The following is a 22,401-nucleotide window of genomic DNA, read 5'->3' on the forward strand; positions in this document are numbered from 1 at the left end:
AGTCCAATTTGCAAAGGTCATCTGAATGAGCGCAACCTAGATGCACTCGTACAGATGTCCTTCCCCCTTTGCGCATTTGTGCAATTAAGAGGAATTTCAGGGTATTTAAATGCCCTGAAATGAGGGCCATCCCCCTCCGCCTTTGGAAGAAGGCACAATGGGGAGGCGCAAGTCATGACAGGGTCATTTCTCACCGAGAAAGCAGATGAGGAGGAGGAATTGCCATGGCAAACAAAAACCAAATCAGCTCAACATATTTACCTTCAACAGACATAGAAAACTGCAAATCACTCTTACGCAACCTCAAACTCAGCGAACAATCCAACCTCCTCTTCCTTCTTATCTAGAGACTGCCCACCTACAACCCTAACCTCACCCCAAAATTCACTGATGCCATAGCCAGCATAGCCATAAATCATGACAACACAATCATTCTGGGAGATTTCTACATTTGGTTTGAAATAGAAAACAAAAACAAAACTGACTCCATCGGCAAACTCCTGGAAATTCTCCATCTCAAACAAATGGTAAACAGACCCACCCACAGAGTTGGACATACCTTTGATGCAATATTCGTCAGGGATGGACTCTCCACTACTGCCCCATTGGTACCAATCATCTGAAAGGACCATCATATGAACCCATTCACTGTTAAAACCCCAACCCGTACAATACCCACAAACATAAAGCAATCGATGACAAACAAAAGAAAATGGAAAAGTCTTGATCTATAAACACTAACGCAACTACTAGAAACCACCAAACCCGATTCCTCTCAACTGCATGAAACACCAGACACTGTTGAAAAATACCTTCACACCTGTTAGGAAAGATTTCGTAATTGTAGGTAATTTTCCTTCCATGTGGCAACCCCTAAACTTTTTGCTGTTGTTTTTCACCTTGTTCTTGACTTTGCCAGAGAAGTGCAGCCTTCTGCCGCACTCCTCTGGGCTTTCGCTCCTTTTCTTATGGGGAAACTGACATGCCCTTAAGACAGTCAGTACCGGGGAACGCTGTTTCCCGTAGTTTCTTTTATCATGTTGCGGCTTTAGTGCAACATGACACAAGAGGGCACTGTAAGCTAAGTTACAGCTCTCTTGGGTCTCTAGCCTTCTACAGGCCCTAGATACTCGTTTAGGATGATATTTGATCGGTGCAAGTCATTCAGGGATTGGAATGGTGGCAGCGATCGTTTTGTGTATTTTGAGCTCCTTTTGGCGTTCTGAGCGCATTTTTCGCGCTGAACCCAAAATGGTGGCCTGGCTCCCAAAATGGCCAGACCACGAGGCTCCTTTGTCCTGTCCACTGACCGTCTTGCGCCCTTCACCTTCCCCAGGTCGAGCGACCCGAGGCCTTCCTTATATGGGCATGTACTTTCCCGCGAAACGTGGTTGCTTTCGCGGGCTTCTACATGTCTTTTGTGTGCCTCCAGGGTGTGGGCTGGGATGTCTGGTCCCAATACACATCCTGGGTGCCAGAGAGTCTAGGGTGGTGTGAATGCCTGGGACCACCGTGGTCCGTGATTGGTCCACGTATGGTATGTGTGTTGATGAGCGGATCTCCCATTGGCTCCCCTCCATTTTTGGCGCGAAAGGAAGCGTGGATAAGAGGGGGCTGGAAACACCACTACCGTGTCGATCTCCGGAGTTCTCACGAACGAAGGAATACAGGAGCCAAGTATCCTGCAACCAAGAGGCTGGACCGAGGAATCGCTGGTGACCCGCTGAAGGACTCCTCCTTTGCACTGCTGTCGTCCTGTGAAACCCTTTCCTCCTTTGATCGAACCAGAAGGCCTGTACTGGTGCTTCGACCTTTGGAATAGCAGGAACAGCTATTCCCGGCGACTTCATCATCTCCTGCCAAGTAAGCCTTCGGAAGCGTCTCTGGGCCATCCAGTTGACTGACCAGCTTACAAGGGAGTCCTGCTCTGTAACCGCCGCCAGGTTGTGTTGTATTTCGAGTCCTGGTCACTCTCACACGCTTCGTACACTTGGCGTTCCCAAGTCTGAAGTGAGTAGTGTACATTTGGCTCGGATACACACGGCCGCTCCGTTGCCCTGCGGTGGTGACAAAACTGTGCAGGTTTCTTCGATTGGGACGTCTTTTTTCTCTACACGACGACGAGGCATTCCCGGCTGTTCTGAACCTGCCAGCTGCTGAAACTAACGTGGAGAAGCCTGGGTCTGCTTGCATCGGGGACCGGTGAGTAGTATAGCTAGGATCTGGTCGCCCTCCTGCAGTAGCCCATTGCTTTTCCCCGCTGTGTAAAAACAGCACCCTTTTGTCCGTACTCGCGCTCTGCTTCTGTTAACTGTGGAGGCTGCGCTTGAGTCGCGGAACCTGTTCTTCTTCTGTTGTGCACTAACCCGAACTGCCTGACTTCCTCCGAAGAGCTTCTCCTTTTGCCCGTTGGCACCAGCGTGTGCAGGTACTTTGAGCACAAGGCTCCACTCTTCGCAGGGCTCGGACTTCCATCTAGTTAGGTGCCTCTGAAGGCGAACTGAGTCTAAAGCATTATCGCACTGCCTGTTTTCCTTCCCTTTCAGGTGGACTACACATTTCGTGCCTCTAATGCTTGCGACTGTCGTATTTGTATATATATTGTGTTGATATGGTATGTGTTGGCTTAATATTGTGATATTGTGATTTTCTCGCTACGGTCATTGTTTTAAAGGCCTTAAAATAAATGTGTATATATTTTTGATATAACAACTGTTTGGAGTAGTTTGTAAGCGCTCTTGCTTTGTGTGCTCATTGCGGGCTTTTAGTCACCCTCACCCCTCTTGAGACCTAGTCTTGACCGCCGCGATCGCTACCTTGATTGGTCTGGCTCGTCCAGAGGTTACCCTGTTCCAAGTAATTAGGTTGGCCTTCTGAACTTCTGCGCCACCAGGACAGAGTTCAGAAATCCGTCTTAACAACACCTGGATCACAGATGGAGTAGCCCATTTGGCACCCTTACAAACCTTCAAACCCACACCAAAACAAAGTAGTTTCCAGCTGGTTAAGAAAGGAACTCTGAGAACTCAAGAAAATAACCCGTAAACTAGAAACGACTTGAAGAAAAACTACAACTGGAGAACAATAACTACCAAATACAAATGCATCTATACAGATGGCAGTCTTCAAAGCCAAGAATGCACATTACGCTGTAAGAATCCAATCAGAAACAAACCCCCAAATGGAAATGTACGGAATTATCAAGGATATATAAAACCCAACCTCATGCAGTAACACTGTAGCCTCGCAAATATTATGTGAGAGTATTCCAGACCACCTTAAAGTAAAAATACGCTCAATCCAGCAAGCCATAGAGGCATCCAGGAGGACCACTAACAACACCCTCCCAGAAACCGGATCTCCAATATCCAGCGCAACATTCACCCAATCACTGCCATAGCAGGGGGCCCTGCTGCCACGTGTACTGGGGGGAGGGGTGCGGGGGCACTTGGACTTCAAAAAGAATGTTCATTTTTGAGGTCACTCTTCCTTTATGAAGAAATAATTTCCGAACAGAAATAATTTATTCGTAAAAGGCAGAGTGACTTCAAAAAGAAACCTTTTTCTTTTTGAATTTACATGGCTCCCCTGACACCATGACATGGAAGCCTCCAGGCAAACATCATCCAATAGCAACTCAGAAGAGCCTTAAGTTCTAGCACTGACTCTCAAAAAGAAACAGATGACTATGAGAAAACTAAACTCAGAGAAACTGTTTTCTCTATTCTCATAGCCAAACTATGGAACTCGATCCTGAAGAAAATGAGGATGACGGAAGACCACCTAATCTTGTTGAAATGGCTTAAAACCTGGTTATTCAGCTCTCTGAGATATAAACAGATCAACTATACAACGATCATGCTCATGGACAGGCCATTTCAACCTCATACAATGTTCAAACCATGGGCAGGCTCTTTCAACCCCATGCAATGCCCAAACCACATCCACAAAGGCATTGAAACTCTAGGCCCAAGGGACAGAACCGCGAGGACCCCTACAACTGAACACTCCTCAATTCTCAGACCAATGTTTCAAGAAATACACACACAAGTGTACATAACGGACCAGGAGGACCCAGGAAACCAAATATCCCCAGGACAACACCCAGCCCCTCTAGATAATGACCCACCCCAGTGAGAGCCAACAGTCCCCTACACAATACTTTCTACCATACCAATCTATTTCCTTCCCTGTAGTCTCGTCCCACTAATTCAATTCTAACCTCAAGCCAATGCAAATCACTTGCAAAAAGAAACAATAGCATAGCTGCACAATATCCAGATACCAGCCAACATCCTACTAAACACTTCTTCTCTACCACCTTCGGTCACCACACACTTACCACCCATGCCCAAATGGCTAGCGAGCCACCCTGCTAAACACCCAAAACTTCAAATCACTCTGAAACCAACTCTCAAACCCCAATAGTCTGCAAAATTCAACACAAACACTGGACCCTGCCCATCTGGAAACAATAAGCATGCAGTGTACAAACCAAAACACACCCAGAAATCACACATGCACAGACTCTCGTTACTCCTGGTTCTACAGCGATCAACGCACTCCACTTTACCTTACAGATCCACGAGAGCCCATGGAGACCTTGACCATGAAAAAGGCAGCAGTGCGCAGTATAAATAACTTAACATAACATAGCATTTCCATCCCCCCAAACAGGAATGAAAATGCTTTCTTTACCTCCGGGCATTTCGCTGAGATGGCCCTTTAATGGCCCGTCTTGGTGAAATACACATGCAGCAATCACATGGTTGCTGAGAACCTGTCATACGTTAGTGTTGGGAACGTGCTAATGGATGCAAGGGAGCACAACAAAAATGCTCCGGTCACTTTATGAATAAGGTGATCTGAGCAATTCTGAAAGCTGCAAAATGAAATTGAGTGCATTTGCTGCACTCCTCTCATTTGCGCTGCTTTTTGACAATCTGGCCCAATGTCTGACTATACTATCCCATGAGCAAATAATGATGCAATATTTCTCCTAGTTGGAAAAGGAAACCTCAATGGTTTAATTCTCTGCGAAAATCTGTTCATTAGAAGGTGACGTTGCATTTGCATAGAAATATTTAATAACAAAGGCTTTAATAAATTACAGTTACATACATTTTATTTGTATATTAATACTTCTTTTACTTTGAACTATACAAGCTAAATGTTACTTTGTGGACTTATTACTCACATCTTTTCACTGTCTTTGAAAAGATGCTCTGCAGATTATCATTGACGTCTGGAATGTACCCTACAGCCTCTTACATAAAGGTGGGAGGGGCTGTGACAGCCGAGCATCCTCTCATCCCCTGTGCTGCTCTACAATTCACTTACTGAGCAGTTCATTGGAAGATAAGCAGTGTCTGTATACATGTCAAGCATTTGGAATAAGAAAGGCACATTTCCAAAAAGATGCCCTGCACCGCAATTGGAAAAATCCAGAGCCCTTCTTTCCCCTTGCTCCAGATTGTGGGGGGGGGGGTAAATCATATTGTATCCCCCCTGCCTAACATTGGGGGGAGCAGGATTTATCTCCTCTCTCCCCCCCATTTCCTACACCCAGGCAGGCCATCAGGGCAAAATAAATTGCGGGGAGGTGGGCCCGCCATGCACCACGGAAAATTCACAAATACACTCACGCACTAATTTGAACTCCCTTACAAACCTGCATTCACATAAACCTGCACGCACACATACATACATTCATAGTTCATACCGATTTTTTTGTAAAACACTTAACTTGCCACATGGCGCAACAGTGACATCTCGGTCGAGCAGCCTCCAGGCATTGGCAGCATGCAGGGTAAGAAGACTTCCCTTCACCCTTTCCCCTCCCTGCTCTGGAATCTGGCCAGGGATGGGGTCAGCATTCTGACCCCTGCCACAGTCGAGTCAACCAGGGGTGAAGAGGCCTTCATTGTCGTCAGTGGGCAAGGCTTTCTGGCGCCCATAATGGACAATGAAGGCTGTGATGACTCGCGAGTTCGCGATCATGACTTTCATGTGGCTGTGTACGAGTCAGCGCCCGGGCGCTGATAACGTCCAGCCTTAGCCTACACACAATGCTGTGCGCGGCATTAAGAGCACCGCCTGTCTTTATATTCGCTAACAATTGAACTATTCTTAGAGTCTTTCGCAAATACCACATTTGCATAAACGGAGGGGCAACACTAGCACCGCCCAGTATAAGGAACCACAGATATAAGAACGTTATCTTCTAGTCTTCTACTGAGATAGCGTGGAACATCAAACCGTGCTGGCAGAATAATGACAGATTTGATCTTTTTGCACAGGCTTGGCAAGAATCTCCTGGATAGTTAGCCTTGTTCATCTGTATTTGGAAGGATAATATTTATCTTTTGAAAAGAACGAACCTAATGGATGTATGCGATTTATGTCAAGTGTCAGGACGTCTGACAATATCTATACAAAATATGTTCATCGATGAGAGGGGTGGGATAGTCCTATTAGACCACTGAAAAGAAGAATGAAGAAATCACTAATTTCCCCCCAAATTGTAGTTGGTTGCCAGAACTAAATGGTTTTTATTTCAGAGCAACAGAATTCACTTGTAATTCACCCGACTAATAACAGTGTTGGCATGTATCTGCCAGGGCATGCTGCCATCAAGGGCTGTGTAAGAAAACATTATAATGGATAGTTTTGAGAACAGAACACACAAACACGTGAATTCCCTGGTTTAAACGTATTTAACCGTTAATCAGCAAGCCCAAACTTCAAACAACAACACAGGTGTGGCATACATTTCCACAGCTTAACTAATGTATGAGTTAGGTGCGCATCTCGAGTTCAGTGCAGCTGAACTAACTGATGCAGATATCAATGGAAAACGTGAACGCCCGGTCTCAGGATTCAGAGGTGCTTCATGAATGGCACCCCTCAGCAAAGCGCACTACACACATTACAAAGTGTTGGTTTTGCTCCGCCCTTTATTTGCATGGAAGCGCACAGAGCACCCAGCAATTTTATAGGCCAATCGAAATTGACCTCGATTTTAAACATGGAGTGCTACAAGATTGTGGAGCACTTTGTGCCACTGTGGTGAACTACCATACAGGTGACAGGGCCTGCTCTATGGCGTGTGCTTCTGTGGGGTCTGAAACTGGACTGATCACATCGTCGTGGAGGATGTTTTGTTTCTGAGAATTTGGTTGCATGCTAGTTTCTCCATTATTGTGTCTATGAGAGGTAGATTCAAGATTGGTCTATAGTTGTCTGGGTCAGCTTCATCAAGATTAGACTTTTTCAGGGGGTGTGGGGGCTCTAGACTTTGTTTGGTAAGCTAGAGCTAGAGAGTCTGCCAAGTCTTGGATAGTAGTTAGGAGGTTGTTCAAGGTGTCCGTGTTGATGCTTTGGTGATGCATTTTGAAGGGTTCAGCTATTTGGGATTGGGCACTGGTGATTGGGGATAACTCCTAGTGATTTTGATCAAGACCCAAAGAAGAGCTGTAGCAAACTGCTCATTAACATGCTGTGAAGGGTAGACCTCTACATGCAGGGTTAGCTTGAGCTGCAGCTAAGGAAGGTTCCTCATGTCCTCCAAGTTCAATGTAGTTTAACTAGTAGACACAATACCATGTGCACATACATCATCATATGTTTCCTTCTGAGGAGGCTGGGAAGACAACAAAAGAAACACTAAGAACACCAAAGGCATCACTTCAACGGGATCGAAGCTAGGGCTTGAAAGACTGCATTTTGCCACCGCTGGTTGACGCATTACCACAAAATCACCACCATAGTCTCCATGTGCAACACTTTTGAAAGTCGCTGAGCTGCCATTTACCTGCAAAATACCTTCCAACTACTGAAAGTGTAGACAATGCAGATGTGACATTAAGAAAGATCCATTTTATATAGAATTGTAGACCCATTTAGAAGCTCTAACTGGCCAAGACTTTAGTCACATCTGAAACTCTCCCTAGATATCGTATATCTATGCACCATCGAAAGGTCTTTTATAGATATATCAAACGGGCAACAACACCTTGTACAGGGAGCTTCGTAAATTTAAGGACTTTTTTTTACAATACGGATTAAATATATATATAAATATATATATTTATATATATATTGAGAAGAGGAAAATGAAAATGAACCGCACTCTCCGCAGTCAAAATAAAAAAATAAATGCCCAATTTCCAAACGGAAAAAGCACAGCGCACAACACTGGAGAGGTCATAAAAAATTATTTAATGTTGCACAAAGAAATTGTTTAAAATAAACAAAAAATACAAAATATAGCTGAACAGTAGCAAAAACAGAGGCAGGACGCCTGTCAAAACGGCCCGCACACAACGCGTTTCACACTCAACTGAGTGCTTGGTATATTTTTTTTTCCCTCCTTTTCCCTTTCCCCTCCAATTCATACCCCTATTCCCCTCTTCCCTCCTCTCCCTCTCGTTATTTAAAACATTTTTGTCGCGGATGTCTACAGTACACATTAACAAAAACATTTTAAACGTAACGAAAATACAGAAAAAATACTGAATTCTTTTTTATTTTTTATTTTTTATTTTGGGGGACACCCCCAAAACCCTGTTTCTCCTTGATTATAACCTGACCACAAGCCCTCCCCACCAGTTTTAATCCCTTACCCCACTCCCCATATATATTTTTTAGAAATCAGTGTTTTTCTGTATTTTCTATTTGTTAAAAATTGTATTTGTTAACATGTATTCGGTATCATCACTGGATACCATTGTACAGTACTCGAAGAGAACAATCAATGTAAAATGTAGTCAAGTGAATATCAATTTTCTTTAGTTTACACATTCCAATTAGACTCGCATATAGATACAGTACTTCACAAACACAGACATCAAAAACGTGTGTCCCACAACACAGCATAATATACAAGCAAGAACAGCAGGTACAGGCCGTGTGCAAACACATACTCACAACCTGCCAGATATCACATGGGACTCTTATGTGTTGCACAGAATAGGTCCATTCATTGAAAAACTAAGCAGTAATCGACCCAAGAAGCCATTTGTATGCTGTACAAGTACCAACTAACTGGAGGCGAGAAACTATTTAGTAGTTCAGAATAGTTTTTTGGGGCACCCCTGTGTATCTGCTAAGTTTCTTGAAAAGGATGTTCTTATTTTCCCACAACTTTCCAGAAAACGGACAGCACCCAGAACCGGGGATCATATTTGATATAGGCTTGGCTGGCACTATGCCACTCCGATGATCATCAGGGGACACTGACCTTACTTTATCCACCGATGTTACAATACCTTGACAAGTTAAGCTAGCACAGGGGCTTTCTAAACCGCCCCCTTCTTGCAGATCAGAGGTTTCCAAGTCGGGCCCTTGAGAGCCCTCGAACACACCAGGATGTCCCTGTAACCAGCGGCTATGCGAATCACTCCCATTAAGATGAATTGTAATAAACTGTACTTTGAGTGGGTATCCTGAACATATGGAGCAGATTTGGATCCTTAATGCAGGGCCTGAGACCCCTGTTGTGTCTGCACCACAAAAGTGGGCTCCTTTTGCAATCCAGTAGCTTTATTGGTGCAACTCATTGTAAAAAATGATCCACCTTCAACCATTTTTCCTCACGCTTGCCCGAACAATTGTTTTCATCATGGTCAAGTCTTTCATTATAAGTGCCCTTAAAGCGTGGAAGTTGTATTGTGTCATCACTTGGTTGGTCAGTGCAAGGAAAAATACAATTTAACACAATCACAGTCCATTTCATAAATTATATGCACATTGTAACTCAGTTGGAGCACATCACAGAAGGAGAATCACTAAGAGGCACCGGCTTGGGAACTTTAAGACGGGTTTTCGGGGATGCTAAATGTTACTCTTTCACCCAAACCAATTACTCCTGGATCACCTCATGGTAAGAAGGATGCATTACTTAGGACAAAAAGAGCAACTGCTGACTGGAACAATTGATAGTGCAAATCAGCTGTCCGAGACCTTCCTACAAAAAAACCACTCACAAAACCCGTCGCTATAGCCCTGCGGTAGAACACAACGTTCTTCCCTTCCCTCATCAAACTTCACAGAGTTGCTGAACTGGATAGGCTTGATGTTCCCAAAAGGAAATTATAAGGCTTACCACTTACCATGAAATGCCCCATTATCCGATAGAAAGTGCCTGCAATACTGCACGTAGCATCTCTTATCCAGGCTCCAGTAACTCATGGCGAGCGGAATGGAGGTTTCACCATTTAAAACCGAATCCTGCAAAGGACGATAAATGGATGTAGGCTTTTAAGCAAAGAATGAACTAGAACATACTAACATAGAATACAAAACTATAATGCACCCCATCAAATAAATCATGCACTGCCCAGAGATCCAAGACATCAATTCGTCATAAATCAGGAGTCTGCAACCTTTGGCTTTCCAGATGGGTGGGACTACTCCTCCCAATAGTAACAGCCAGCATATTCAATGGCAAGGTATGATGGAAATAGTAGTCCAAAAGATCTGGAGGGTTGCAGGCTGCAGACCCTGGCCCTAAATCATATCTTGCTTACCATCTAACAGTATAGCGACTAAGGACACTTTTCTAGCAGGAAAGGGAGAGCTGCAGTAAGCTGCGTGTTCCAACTCTCCATAAAGCAGTGCTTCCTGTGGGCTACAACTCCTGACTGTTAATCCATGGATAATGAATATATATGTCAGTTATCCATTACTTTATGGCAATGGGTATATGGGATACATTCCTCACCATAATCGTATTTCTGATGCTTGTATCTGCTTAGATTCAAATGCTATGCATAGGGTGACATCTAGTGGAAGTGCAGAGTATTACAGTTGTTGTTTGTATAATATGTCTCTTCCAATGGGTCATGAACATGTTTGGGGGCATATATGGTTTAAGAAACTATGTAAAGAAGAAAGTAGAACATAGGGTATTATGTAAGCAGGCTGAAGCTATTGAGTCAGCTAATTGAGAAAAACAATGGTATGCGCGCAGATCCAAAGGCATTGCAGTCATGCACCTGACCCATAAATAATCGCCAGCTAACTAATCTAATTTGTTTTATCTTGTTCTAGGCACATGAAGTGTGGAGGCATCATGAAGAAGGACACAGACAACAGACTCAGAATTCAAAACAAATAGTTTTATTAAGGTAAATATCAGGATGGAAAAAGGCCTGACGTGCCCTATGCCAAGGTGGGATTTACCTAACGAGATAAAACTAAAGAAAGGCTGAGTCAAAGAGTTCAACTGAAGAATCTGTCTGCATCCAAAACCCATACTTGCTCTCGCAACTTATCTATAAAATGTGTAGCGATGTCAGCAACCAAAAGAAACAGTGCCCAACACTAAGTTCTGAGTCTCTTCCAGCTTGCGGCTTCCTTTCAGCTCCCTTGCCCCAAGTATAAAACAATTTTTGCAAAAGTCTCAAAGTTATCTCTCTTAAACTTAGAATGTTGTTTTCACCAGTGCGTGGGGTTCCCTTCCCCAAACTCCAAGTAACACAAATCCAAGTACCAAAGGAATAGTTTCAGCCTCTGGATTCCCTTCCCCAAGACTTCAGCAACACCACATTCTTTTTTTCTTTTTAACAATTTTTATCGGTTTCAACATAAGCATCAAACAGTGGAACGCCAAACATGCACTCCTCACATTACACATAAAACAAGTTGATTTTTTTCTCCCTTCCCCCCCCCATCTAGAGCCTACTCCATATTATAGCCTAGATCAACCTCTAGTAGTGGAAGTCACGCCATTTTCCCAGCCCCTTGAGGAGTTATCCTCCTCTATGCTTCCCCAATCCGACCCTGACAAAGTTGCTACCAAGTGTTTCCAGGCTACCAGCGTCCGCTTCTTCCTTCCCACTCCTGTTTACGGCCTCATGCCACACCGTTGTTTCGGCATTCACCCATTTTTGGAGATTGTGCCACCAGGCTATCACACTCTGCCTCCTACTTACTTTCCAGCTCATTGCTAGTCAGCAACACCAAAATAGTATTTTGCCTCTGCCAAAGGTTTTTGCCACTCATGAGCCTTCTCTTGATGTTGCTGATGGATCAAGTCCAATTGTGATTATATTCAAAAGTAACTTCAAAGTCTTCATAAGGTAATTATTTGTAATATGCATTTGTGGACTTCCTTGTGAATATTTCACTCAGTTCAGTATACAATAAATGTGGCATCGTACTTATTAGGGTTTCGCTCCGTGTTTTAATTCACTGGACACGGGTTGCACTTATAAACACACCTTCCCTTTTTAACCCGTGGAGTAAGTTTGGTGTTCTATAGGTGAGGGTTGCACTCAAAACACATTTGTTATTCAGTTCACTATGCATAACTTCCTCAAAATTGCTCATTACGCGCGAGTTGCATTCACTACATCCTCGGTCAGCCCACGGTGCAATACTTATTTATTAATTTGAAAGTAGAATGTCCAAACTCAGAGACTTTTGAGAATGTGTCATCTCTCACACGCAACCACTCCGATACAATGAATTCTTCTCGAAAAGTTAATACTTCTTTATTAACTTCAGAATGGAAAAGCCAATGCTCGGAGACCTTTGAAAACGTGTTATCATTCATACCTGACCACTCCGATACAAAGTATTCCTCACGGGAAGTTCAAACACTTGCATACAGGGTTTCTCCTTTGCTAGAAGCACACTGGTTGGGGTTAAGGACCACCAAGCAGCGTGGATCGCTCGGCCCTTGACTTTCCAGATAAGGGTTCAAATTCCTGCCCGTCAGGCACTCCTGTGTCACCTTCTGAATACAGCGGAACAAGCACTTCCAATTCCATAAAAAGGGACGGCCTCTCCGCATGGCTCCCTTCCCAACACTTGATATGCTCCACAGGGCTTCAGCTCTCACGCCGTGCTTCCACAGGTCACTTCCCTTGGCAGACCTCAGCGTCTCAGCATGCCGCTTCGCCACGGTTCCCTGCTATTTTTCTTGGCCTCTCTGCTACTGCTTCTTCAACACCTTCCTCTTCACATCTTGAATTGGGCTCCTTTTGATAGCATAAACAGGGACCTGCTTTAGAAAAAAAAGAGTGTGTGGATCCCCTCAGCTTGCTGGCCGGCATCCATGAGTTACACACACAAACACCTCAATCAAGATTCGACTTGATCTCAAAGGCACACTATCAGCCCCTATCGGTATACATAGGGGTGTTAAACAAGGCTGCCCCTTAGCAGCCATTATCTTTAACCTATTCATATCGGACATTAAGGAGATCTTCAACGAACTAACCACCTTTCCACCTAAAATTCATGGCACCCACATTGACTATCTTGTTTACGCGGATGACATTATCCTTATGGATTCGACACCCATAGGTCTCCAACGTAAACTTACCACCCTCGCAAAGTACCTCACAGCGAATGGACTCGATATAAATAAGAAAAAATCCGAAATTCTGGTCCTTGAAAAACTGCTGGGAAACCGTAGGAACAGGAAGAAATTCAACTGGTACCTCGACAAGGAACCGATTAAAATAGTGAAAACCACCACCTATTTAGGCATGAGAATTATCGCAAGTAGAAACGACGCACCCTGGGTCGAGGTGACAAAAAGCAAATGTAGCCAGTTGGCATGCCAGGCTTCCATGATCAACAGAAAATTTGGCAAATTTTATTTAAAACCAACCGTCATCTTCTTTCAACAAAAAGTGGTGCCTGCATTGATATATGGTGGTGAAAATGCCTTTGGATGTGGACACGATCTGTGGAACTCGCTTGAAAACATCTTTTGGTCTAGAGTCTTAAATTTACCAAAGGGGACCCCAACGGCCTGCATAAGTTTCGAACTCGGCTACATCACAATCCAACCTCAAGTCTCCTGGAATCTATTAAGCCTGTTTAGAAAAACGATGCAAACGGATCCGCCGCCTCAAATCCGTATACTACACAAACCTGACAGAAAAAGCACACACGATTCTTTCTCAATGGAATGCGCTATGTCTCGAGGTGCTAGAAATATATGGCATCACAGTACAGACATTAATTGAAAATCCAGACTTGGCCAGGAAGAAGATGTGGAGAACAGACTGGATCAACACATGCAATTTAGGATCTGAATCAAAAACGATGAAAGAGGCCCCTGGAGAAGCCAGAGCATACGGACAGCTACAAGACTATTTAACCTGCTTTCCAGACAAATATACAAGAGCACTATACATGCACTTTAGGTTTAATGCATTGGCCACTAAAGAGCGTCTAAGTTTTTGGTCCCAGTATGCCGATTCGGACCTGTCGTGTTGCTTCTGCAGAACAAACAACGAGACTCTAAATCACTGACGATGTCGTGCTCTGGGTTCAAACAACAAAGAACAAACATTTTTCGCACAGTAACTAGCAAACATCAAACACTGTCTGCCGATGATTGGTGGAGAGCCCTGTTTGACGGATCAAACAGTTCTGTGCTATACGCTTTGGTTGCCTTCCTCTGTGTTCTAAAGGAGGGCTTGGATGCTGAGAAGGCAAACCTAAAACCCAGTTAAAGAGTGGGCTCGGGTCCCTTCTCTTGCATGACAAATTTTAAATGTTCTTACTGTATTTTAGAGAAGGAAGTTGACTAGATGATGAAGAGATGGAAATAGGGAAATAGGGAAATGTATTCTGATTCATTGATGTCTGTTTTTTAAAGGTTTATATAAACCAATAAAAATAAAAAAAAGAATTGGGCTCCTTTTATACACCTGCAACACTTTGGCAGGCTGCCGGTGCAAATGTTCAATTAGCCCTGCCTGATCACAATTAAAGGGACATGCTTGACCCATACAACTCTCAGCAGGCATCTTCCTCGCACCAGTACCAGAGTGATATAAGGAACAAGTTACTTACCTGTAACTGTTGTTCTCCAGCATGGGTCTGGCATGGATTCACATGCTCATGAATATTCCCCGTCGTCAGGCTGGGAATCCTTGGTAAAGAAAAAATCAGTATCAGTTTCGTTTCTGATCTGTCTTTCGTAGTAGTAACCAATCACTGATCTCTGCGTCATACTGACCACAGCCAATGACTGCCCTCTACCTAGGCCCCGCCTCTGGCAGCCATCTTCAGATTTGGTAGCACGTGAAGTGGCAGTATGACCAAGTGAAGAGCCGCAGAGGGGCAGGCGGGAGGGTTCGCATGTGAATCCATGCCAGACCCATGCTGGAGAACAACAGTTACAGGTAAGTAACTTGTTCCTTCTCCAGCATGGGGTCTGGCATGGATTCACATGCTCATGAATATAAGAATAGATAGCAGTACACACATGCACAACCAAGGGGGGTGTCAAAAGGCTCAACATTAAGCAATACAAAAAACTCAACATTAAGCATCTCTTACCTCCTCACCAGGCTCACCTTAAGCGAACAGGTTGCGCAGCACTGCTTGGCCGACCCTGGACTCCTCCCTGGAATCCCGATCGACGCAGTAGAATCTCGTGAAGGTGTGCGTCTACCTCCACGTAGCAGCCCTGCAGATGTCCAGCAGGGGCACGCCAGATAAGAACGCCGTAGTAGCAACAATCGCTCTGGTCGAATGGGCTCTCAGACGGCCTGGCAGCGGTCGGTTAGCCAACCGGTGACAGTGCATGATGCAGCCGGAGAGCCATCTGGAAATAGAAGACTTCGAGAGAGCCTTCCCTTGATTCACAGGTCCAAAGTTCACGAACATCTGTGATGTCCTCCGGAAACTCTTCGTGCGGTCCACGTAGAACTTCAGCGCTCTAGCCACATCCAGCGAGTGCAAAGTCCTCTCGGCCGGCGACGAAGGAGACGGGAAGAAAACAGGTAACACCAAGGGCTCGTTAAGATGGAAGTCCGATGGCACTTTGGGCATAAAGGAGGAGTGCGTCCTAAGCACCACCCTCGAGGCATGGAAAGTCAAGTACGGTGCTTTGCAGGATAGGGCCTCGATCTCTCCCACTCGTCGTGCGGAGGTAATGGCCACCAGGAACGCAGTCTTCCACGACACAAACTTCATAGGTGCGGAGTGCATCGGCTCGAATGGGGGCCCCATGAGCCTGGTCAGCACCACTTTAAGATCCCACGCCGGGGCCGGGGCCTTCACCGGCGGGAACGACCGGAACAGTCCTTTCATAAACTCTTTTACGAGTCGATGGGACCACAGGGACGTCCGTCCTGTGGTTCTGGTATATCTGGAGATCGCCGCCAGATGAATCTTAATGGAGGCATGGGCTAGCCCAGCCTTTGCCAGCGATAGCAGGTACGGCAGCACTTGAGGGGCCGTAATCCGTAGGGGGTTGATCTTCTGTGCTCGGCACCAGATAGAGAACCTCTTCCACTTATGACCGTAGCATTTGAGAGTCGAGGACGCCCTGGCCTTTGCAAGAACCTCTCTGCAATCGGCCGGTATATCGTAGCTTCCAAACTCTAGCGCTGCAGGAGCCAGGCCGACAGGTTCAGCGACGCCGGGTCGTGGTGGAAGATGGCGCCTCCTGCTCTGGAGAGAAGGTCCGCGTCCGCCGACAGCTTGATGGGAGGGGACGTTGACAAGTCCAGAAGGTCCGGGAACCAGATCTGCCTCGGCCACGCCGGTGCGACGAGGATCATCCTGCACCGGGACCTCTTGAGCTGGCTGATGAGTCGAAGCAGCAACGGCAACGGAGGGAACGCATACAGGTATAGGCCGTCCCAGGGGAACGAGAACGCATCGCCCATGCTTCTCGGCTGGGGAAACCTGCTGGCGAACCTCTTGCACTTCGAGTTCATCGCTGTTGCGAACAGGTCGATTTGGGGTTTGCCCCATCGTCGGAAGAGTAGATCCACCTGATCCTGGCGCAGTTCCCACTCGTGACACGCGTGCAGCTCCCTGCTGAGCTAGTCGGCAATTGTGTTGCTTTCTCCTGCCAGGTGGAAGGGAACCAGGTACATCCCATGGGCGACCGCCCAGTGCCACAGATCCTGTGCCTCCTTCGATAGGGCTGGGGATCTGGTGCCTCCCTGCTTCCGTATGTAAAACATTGTCGTGGTGTTGTCCGTGAAGATCCGCACCACCTTGCCCTTGAGCGACGGGAGGAACGATTTGAGAGCCCAGAACACGGCTCGGAGTTCCAGGACGTTGATGTGCAGGAGCCTCTCCTCCGGGAGCCAGAGGCCTCTTGCGTGGAGATCTCCGGTGTGGGCGCCCCAACCTTCCAGGGAGGCGTCCGTCGTCACCGTCTCCTGGTACGCCGGCGTCTGAAAGTCCTTGCCCGCCGTGAGGTGCGCTCGAACGCCCCACCACTGAATCGCCCGCCGGAACACCTCGTTGAGGGGGACCCTGTCTTCCAAGGTGCCCGTCGCCTGCATCCAACGGGCGTCGAGAAATTCTTGAAGAGGGCGCATCCGTAGTCTGCAGAGGCGCACCAGGTAGATGCAAGAGGACATCATCCCCAGGAGGGACTTGATGGACCTCACCCTGGCCATGTCCGTGGCAAGCAGGCGCTGCACTTTGCCTAGAATGGTTTTCGTCCGTTCTTCCGACGGGGCCGCCAGGCGCCTCACTGTATCGAGCTTCGCTCCCAGAAACAGGGCCACCTGCGACGGCACCAGGTGGGACTTTGGGTAGTTTATGGCGAATCCCAGGTCTGTGAGTAGCTGGACGGTCCTCGCAGTGTGTTCGACGGCGAGTTCCCTCGTCCTTGAGCGGATGAGCCAGTCGTCCAGGTAGGGGTAGATGTGAATCCCCTGCAGGCGCAGCCGCGCCGCCACTGGTGCTAGGCACTTGGTAAAGACCCTGGGGGCCGAATTCAATCCAAACGGCAGTGCTCTGAATTGGTAGTGGCGTCCCTGGACGACGAACCTGAGGAACTTTCGGTGACATTTGAGGATGGGAACGTGGAAGTATGCATCCTCCAGGTCCAACGACGACAGAAAGTCGCCTTCCTCCAGCTGTCCCAGTACGTGCTGGAGGGTGACCATCCTGAACTTTTGTGATCTGATGTATTTGTTCAAACGACGAAGGTCCAGGATGGGGCGCCAGCCGCCTGTCTTCTTCCTGATGAGGAAGTACCTTGAGTATACCCCAGAGCCTCTTCGGGACAAGCTCGATGGCGCCTTTCCTGAGCATCGCCCGTACTTCCAACAGCAGTTGCGGGACGTGATTTTCCTTCCTGGCCACAGCTGGAACGTGAGGGCTCTTCTTCAGGAATTCGATAGAGTGTCCTCTTGCCAGGGTATCCAGCACCCAACGGTCGGTGGAGATGGACTTCCACATGCCGACGAAGTTCGTCAGCCGGCCTCCCACCGGGTTGCTTCGGTGGGGGCCCGAGACCACGGCCGGTTCAGTCCTGCTTGGAGGTGGTGGCCTTGCCGCCCTGGCCACCCTGCCGACGGCGGCGAGGCGCTCCCTGCTTGCCGCGACCCCTGTAGCCCTCCTGAGACGAGGAGCGTGCCGCCTGGTGGTAGGACGACGAGCCACCGCTGGATCCCTTGGAGGCACCCTGTCTGCCTCCGTAGCTCCGAAAGGGCCGTCGTTGCTGAATGGCTCCTAGGGCGCGGGCCGTCTCCGTGTCCGTTTTTATGGCTTGGAGGGATTCGTCCACCGCCTTCCCGAACAAGTTGCTGCCGTCGAACGGCATGTCCAACACCCTGGTCTGGACGTCCTGACGGAAGTCGGTCGCCCGGAGCCAACCCCGTCGTCGTAGGCAAACACCGTTGCCCAGCTGGCGGAACCCGGTATCGGCAATATCAGTTGCCACTGTTATGGCGTGGTCCGACGCCACCTCGCCCTCTTGCAGTATTTCCAGAGCCTCGGACCTCTTGTCGTCCGGCAGGAAGTCCAATATGGGGGCCAGCTTAAACCAGAGCTCCCTGTCGTAACGGGCCACGATCGCCAGGGCGTTGGCCGCTTTGATCGTCGTCGCCGCCGACGAAATGACCCGCCGCCCCATGGCGTCCAACTTCTTTCCCTCGCCGTCCGGCGGGGAATTCGACGTCGAGGCTCCTGACCCCGCCGCTTTCTTCTTCGCCGCCACCGAGACGACCAAGTCTGGCGTTGGCTGGGCCCTGAGGCACAGGGGGGCGGTTTCGGGGACCCGGTACTTCTTCTCATACCGGTCCCGTTTGGCTGGTGCCGTGGAGGGGTTCTTGAGAACCAACAGGCCCTCCTCCCAGATGTCATCGATTAGGGGCACCGCGATGACCGTCTTCCTCTTGGCCTCCCGGCGCTGATAGAGGAAACCTTCCTTTCTCTGCTCCTCCGGGCAGAGCTGGAACAATTCGGACGCCCTGGCGATCATGGCGTGGAATGAGGCAATCTCGTCGGGCGGTGAAGCCCGTGCGACGGGAGACCTGTTCCGTCGTCGTCGCCGTCGCCCTCAGAACCCGTCGTCGAGCCCAACGCACCGTCATCTCCCGACTCGTGGGAGGATGAGGAGGGAACTGTAGGCCTTATGGGGGCGAGCGGAGGAGAGGGTTGGGTCCTCCGTTGTTTGTTCTGAGGACTTCCCGACGGGCCAGGTTGCGGGTCCTCCGGCCTGGGCCGTGGGAATCTCATCCTTATCTCAGAGCATAAGGACTGGATGGCAGACAAAATGGCCGCCGAGCCATCCTGAGGCCTAGGATCCGGCTGCGCCGGAAGGGAAGGCCGCTCTTCCTCACCATCGTCGTCTTCCTCGGTTATCTCCCGAGGCTCTTCCTGAAGGGATCGAACCTTCTCGAATTGGACTTCGAGGTTCCTCACGGCCTCGGTCAGTTCCTCCTCCGAGGCTGACTCCGAGCTCGAGGAGGGCACCGTGCCCCCCCTCGCTTCTTCCATCATGGCGGCCACGACGATGGGCTGAAAAGAGGATTCCCTCCTTGGCGGCAGGGAAACTCTAGTCCCGGAGGCGGTCTCCGCTGGCGGTGTCTCTGCCGGCTTGGCCAGAGTCGCCGCGATAGCCTCGATAGAGGCCTTCGCCTGCTGGGTAGGGGCCTTGACCACCTTCGGTGCGTCCCGAGCCCGCTCCTTCGGGGGAGGGGCGACGCCTCGCTCCCCCTCTTCCGAGATCAGACGGGGCTTCTCCCGAAGCTTACCCGGGGTCTCGGACTTCCTCTTCCCGAACCGGAGCGTTGGCTCGTGGTTGACGGTGCCGGGGAAGGTGCGCCCTGCCTGGCAACCGAAGAGCCCGATCTTTCGGCGCTCCCGGAGCCAGCGGACTCGCGGCACTTGGCCTGCTGTTGGGCCCCTGTCGCCGGGGCGCCCGCACAGGCTTAGAAGCCCGCTCGGACCCTTTCTTCTTCTTCTCACCCGTCGAGCCCTTCTCCAACCAGCTTGCGAGACGGGATCGACGGTCCCTCATGGTCCGCTCCGACAAGTTCTTGCAGAACTGGCAGTCCTCTACATGAGTCTTGTCCACATAAAGACAGTAGAGGCATCGCGAATGTTCGTCTTCCTTAAACACATTCTGCAACCCGCAACCAGGGCAGCTGCGAAACAGCTTGGGACCGGGTGACGAACTCGCATCCCGGGCCATCTCGAAGTAGGCCGCAAATCTTCTGGAATCCTCCAAGAAGTTGATTCGACGAAATCTTCACCCTTGAGGGGCGTAGGAAAATCCTGCAACGGGTAGCCATTAACGGGAGTAGAAACGGTGGAGCTTGAGGCTCGATTAACCGAAAAAATTTGAAAATTCACCTGAAAAAGCTCGAGAGCTAAGCACGAGGACTCCCAACACTTGAACGTGCGGTAAAAATCTGAAGATGGCTGCCAGAGGCGGGGCTTAGGTAGAGGGCAGTCATTGGCTGTGGTCAGTATGACGCAGAGATCAGGGATTGGTTACTACTACGAAAGACAGATCAGAAACGAAACTGATACTGATTTTTTCTTTACCGAGGATTCCCAGCCTGACGACGGGGAATATTCATGAGCATGTGAATCCATGCCAGACCCCATGCTGGAGAAGAGCATAGTCTTCATTGCGCTTAGTTGCTTCTTCGTCGTCGTCCCAGTACTGTCAATTGTCATGTGTGAAGGAACCAGGGGAACTGGCTTATAACTGTTCAGGAAGACTGGGGAAGGATTGGGTTTATTATCAATAGGGAAAGGGGGGTACCATGTCTCGCACCAGGGCACCCAACTCCCAATCCCCAAAGACCATCTACCCAGGAGATCCTCCCTCGCTTCTCCGCCCCCACGGTTGGGATCCAATAGCAATGGCCTTTACCTGGCCACCTGCACAGAGGATCCAAGGGGCTCAGGAGTGAGAATACCCTCAGATTTCTCACAAAGGCTTGAAGATCTTGCAAAATAGAAAAATGTTCGCAACAGAGGCAAGCTGAATGTATAGCACAAAAAGCAGCAACAGCAAATAAAGGAAACATTACCTACCTAGAAATCTATAGAACACTTATTCAATAGGCTACCTCCCAGTATCAACCATTAGCAACCATATGCCAGCCATGCATAGCAGTCATTATTAACCATGACAGTATGTGCACATTTGCCCCAAGAATGCATCAAAACAACAACTGAGAATCTCAATCTAGACACCTGCTTCTACGCAGACTGCTCTATAGGCTCCACAAATCAACTCTGTGGTTTGCTACCCTATCTTTCACTTGTGGCCCCTCAAAAGAATCCTCCCCTTCCTGTTGTTCCTCCTCAGATTGGTGATTGTAAATGCCCTAAAAACTCTTTCAGGCTTAATGACAGCAACAGCATCTTTCTTAAGCTAACTCCCTTTCTCACCCGAAGACTTGCAAGAGTCCAGAATGCAGCAGCTCATCCCCTAGGAGAAGCAGAAGAGTGGACTAGTGAAATGGTATCACTGAATGGCAATTCAAGAGGAGTGATCACATTTCACTAGTCTCATCAGCCTCCCACAGGGTACCGGGTTATCTAGGGCATCCACTTGAAGTGTCTCTACATTACCCATTATGCTCTCATAAACCACCTTCCGCCAACACCGAATTCAAAACCAGGTTTCCACCAAAAGCCCTCCAACCCTCTCTAGTACTTTCTGCACTCTGTGTGTCACTTCAGCAAATCTGGCTCTGTTCAAAAAGCCCCCTTCACGCTTCCTTCTATAGTCTGGAAAACCCGGGTCTTCTTGCAGCACTTATTTCCAGATCTTTTAGAGTTTCAATCCTTTTCAGGGCTTTGCACAGAGAGAGCATCTTGATGGTGATCTTAGAGGTCTGTAAATTCCAGATCCCTTAGTGCATCTCTAGCATGCATGTCACGCCCCTCCGCCCAATTACATGCCCTGCACAACTGACCCCTGAGTTCAGATTAAGCAAAGACAACAAGAAGCAATAATATAGCAGCACTTAAGCAGAACATGTTGGTAGAGGGGGGAATGGTAATTGAATAACATTCAAAGACTATTGCTGTCTCCCTTCCACTACTACAAAGAGGTAACTGATTACAAGGGAGCATTCATGGATAACAGTAACAGTCCAAACCAGGCATTTATTTTATTTTATTGAGCATTTGTTAGGCGCTTTATACAAC

The 22,401-nt window shown here is 48.1% G+C and overlaps 1 protein-coding gene and 1 long non-coding RNA gene across 2 annotated transcripts in view; one reads left to right on the top strand and one right to left on the bottom strand.

Annotated features, from left to right (window-relative positions):
- The window catches only part of PLCH1 (phospholipase C eta 1), a 1,334,702-nt gene that overhangs the window by 1,148,120 nt on the left and 164,181 nt on the right, over positions 1 to 22,401 (bottom strand). The window contains exon 2 of the mRNA XM_069618420.1: positions 10,113 to 10,230. Coding sequence (XP_069474521.1) covers positions 10,113 to 10,191 — 79 coding nt within the window. The 5' untranslated portion in view covers positions 10,192 to 10,230. The remainder of the gene's footprint in view (positions 1 to 10,112; positions 10,231 to 22,401) is intronic.
- The window catches only part of LOC138491730 (uncharacterized), a 44,300-nt gene that overhangs the window by 4,460 nt on the left and 17,439 nt on the right, over positions 1 to 22,401 (top strand). Inside the window, exon 2 of the long non-coding RNA XR_011276076.1 lies at positions 11,053 to 11,129. This is a non-coding gene — a long non-coding RNA (uncharacterized lncRNA). The remainder of the gene's footprint in view (positions 1 to 11,052; positions 11,130 to 22,401) is intronic.

Source organism: Ambystoma mexicanum, chromosome 10 (genome assembly GCF_040938575.1).
Source record: "Ambystoma mexicanum isolate Mex_15411 chromosome 10, UKY_AmexF1_1, whole genome shotgun sequence".
Lineage (NCBI taxonomy): Eukaryota > Metazoa > Chordata > Amphibia > Caudata > Ambystomatidae > Ambystoma > Ambystoma mexicanum.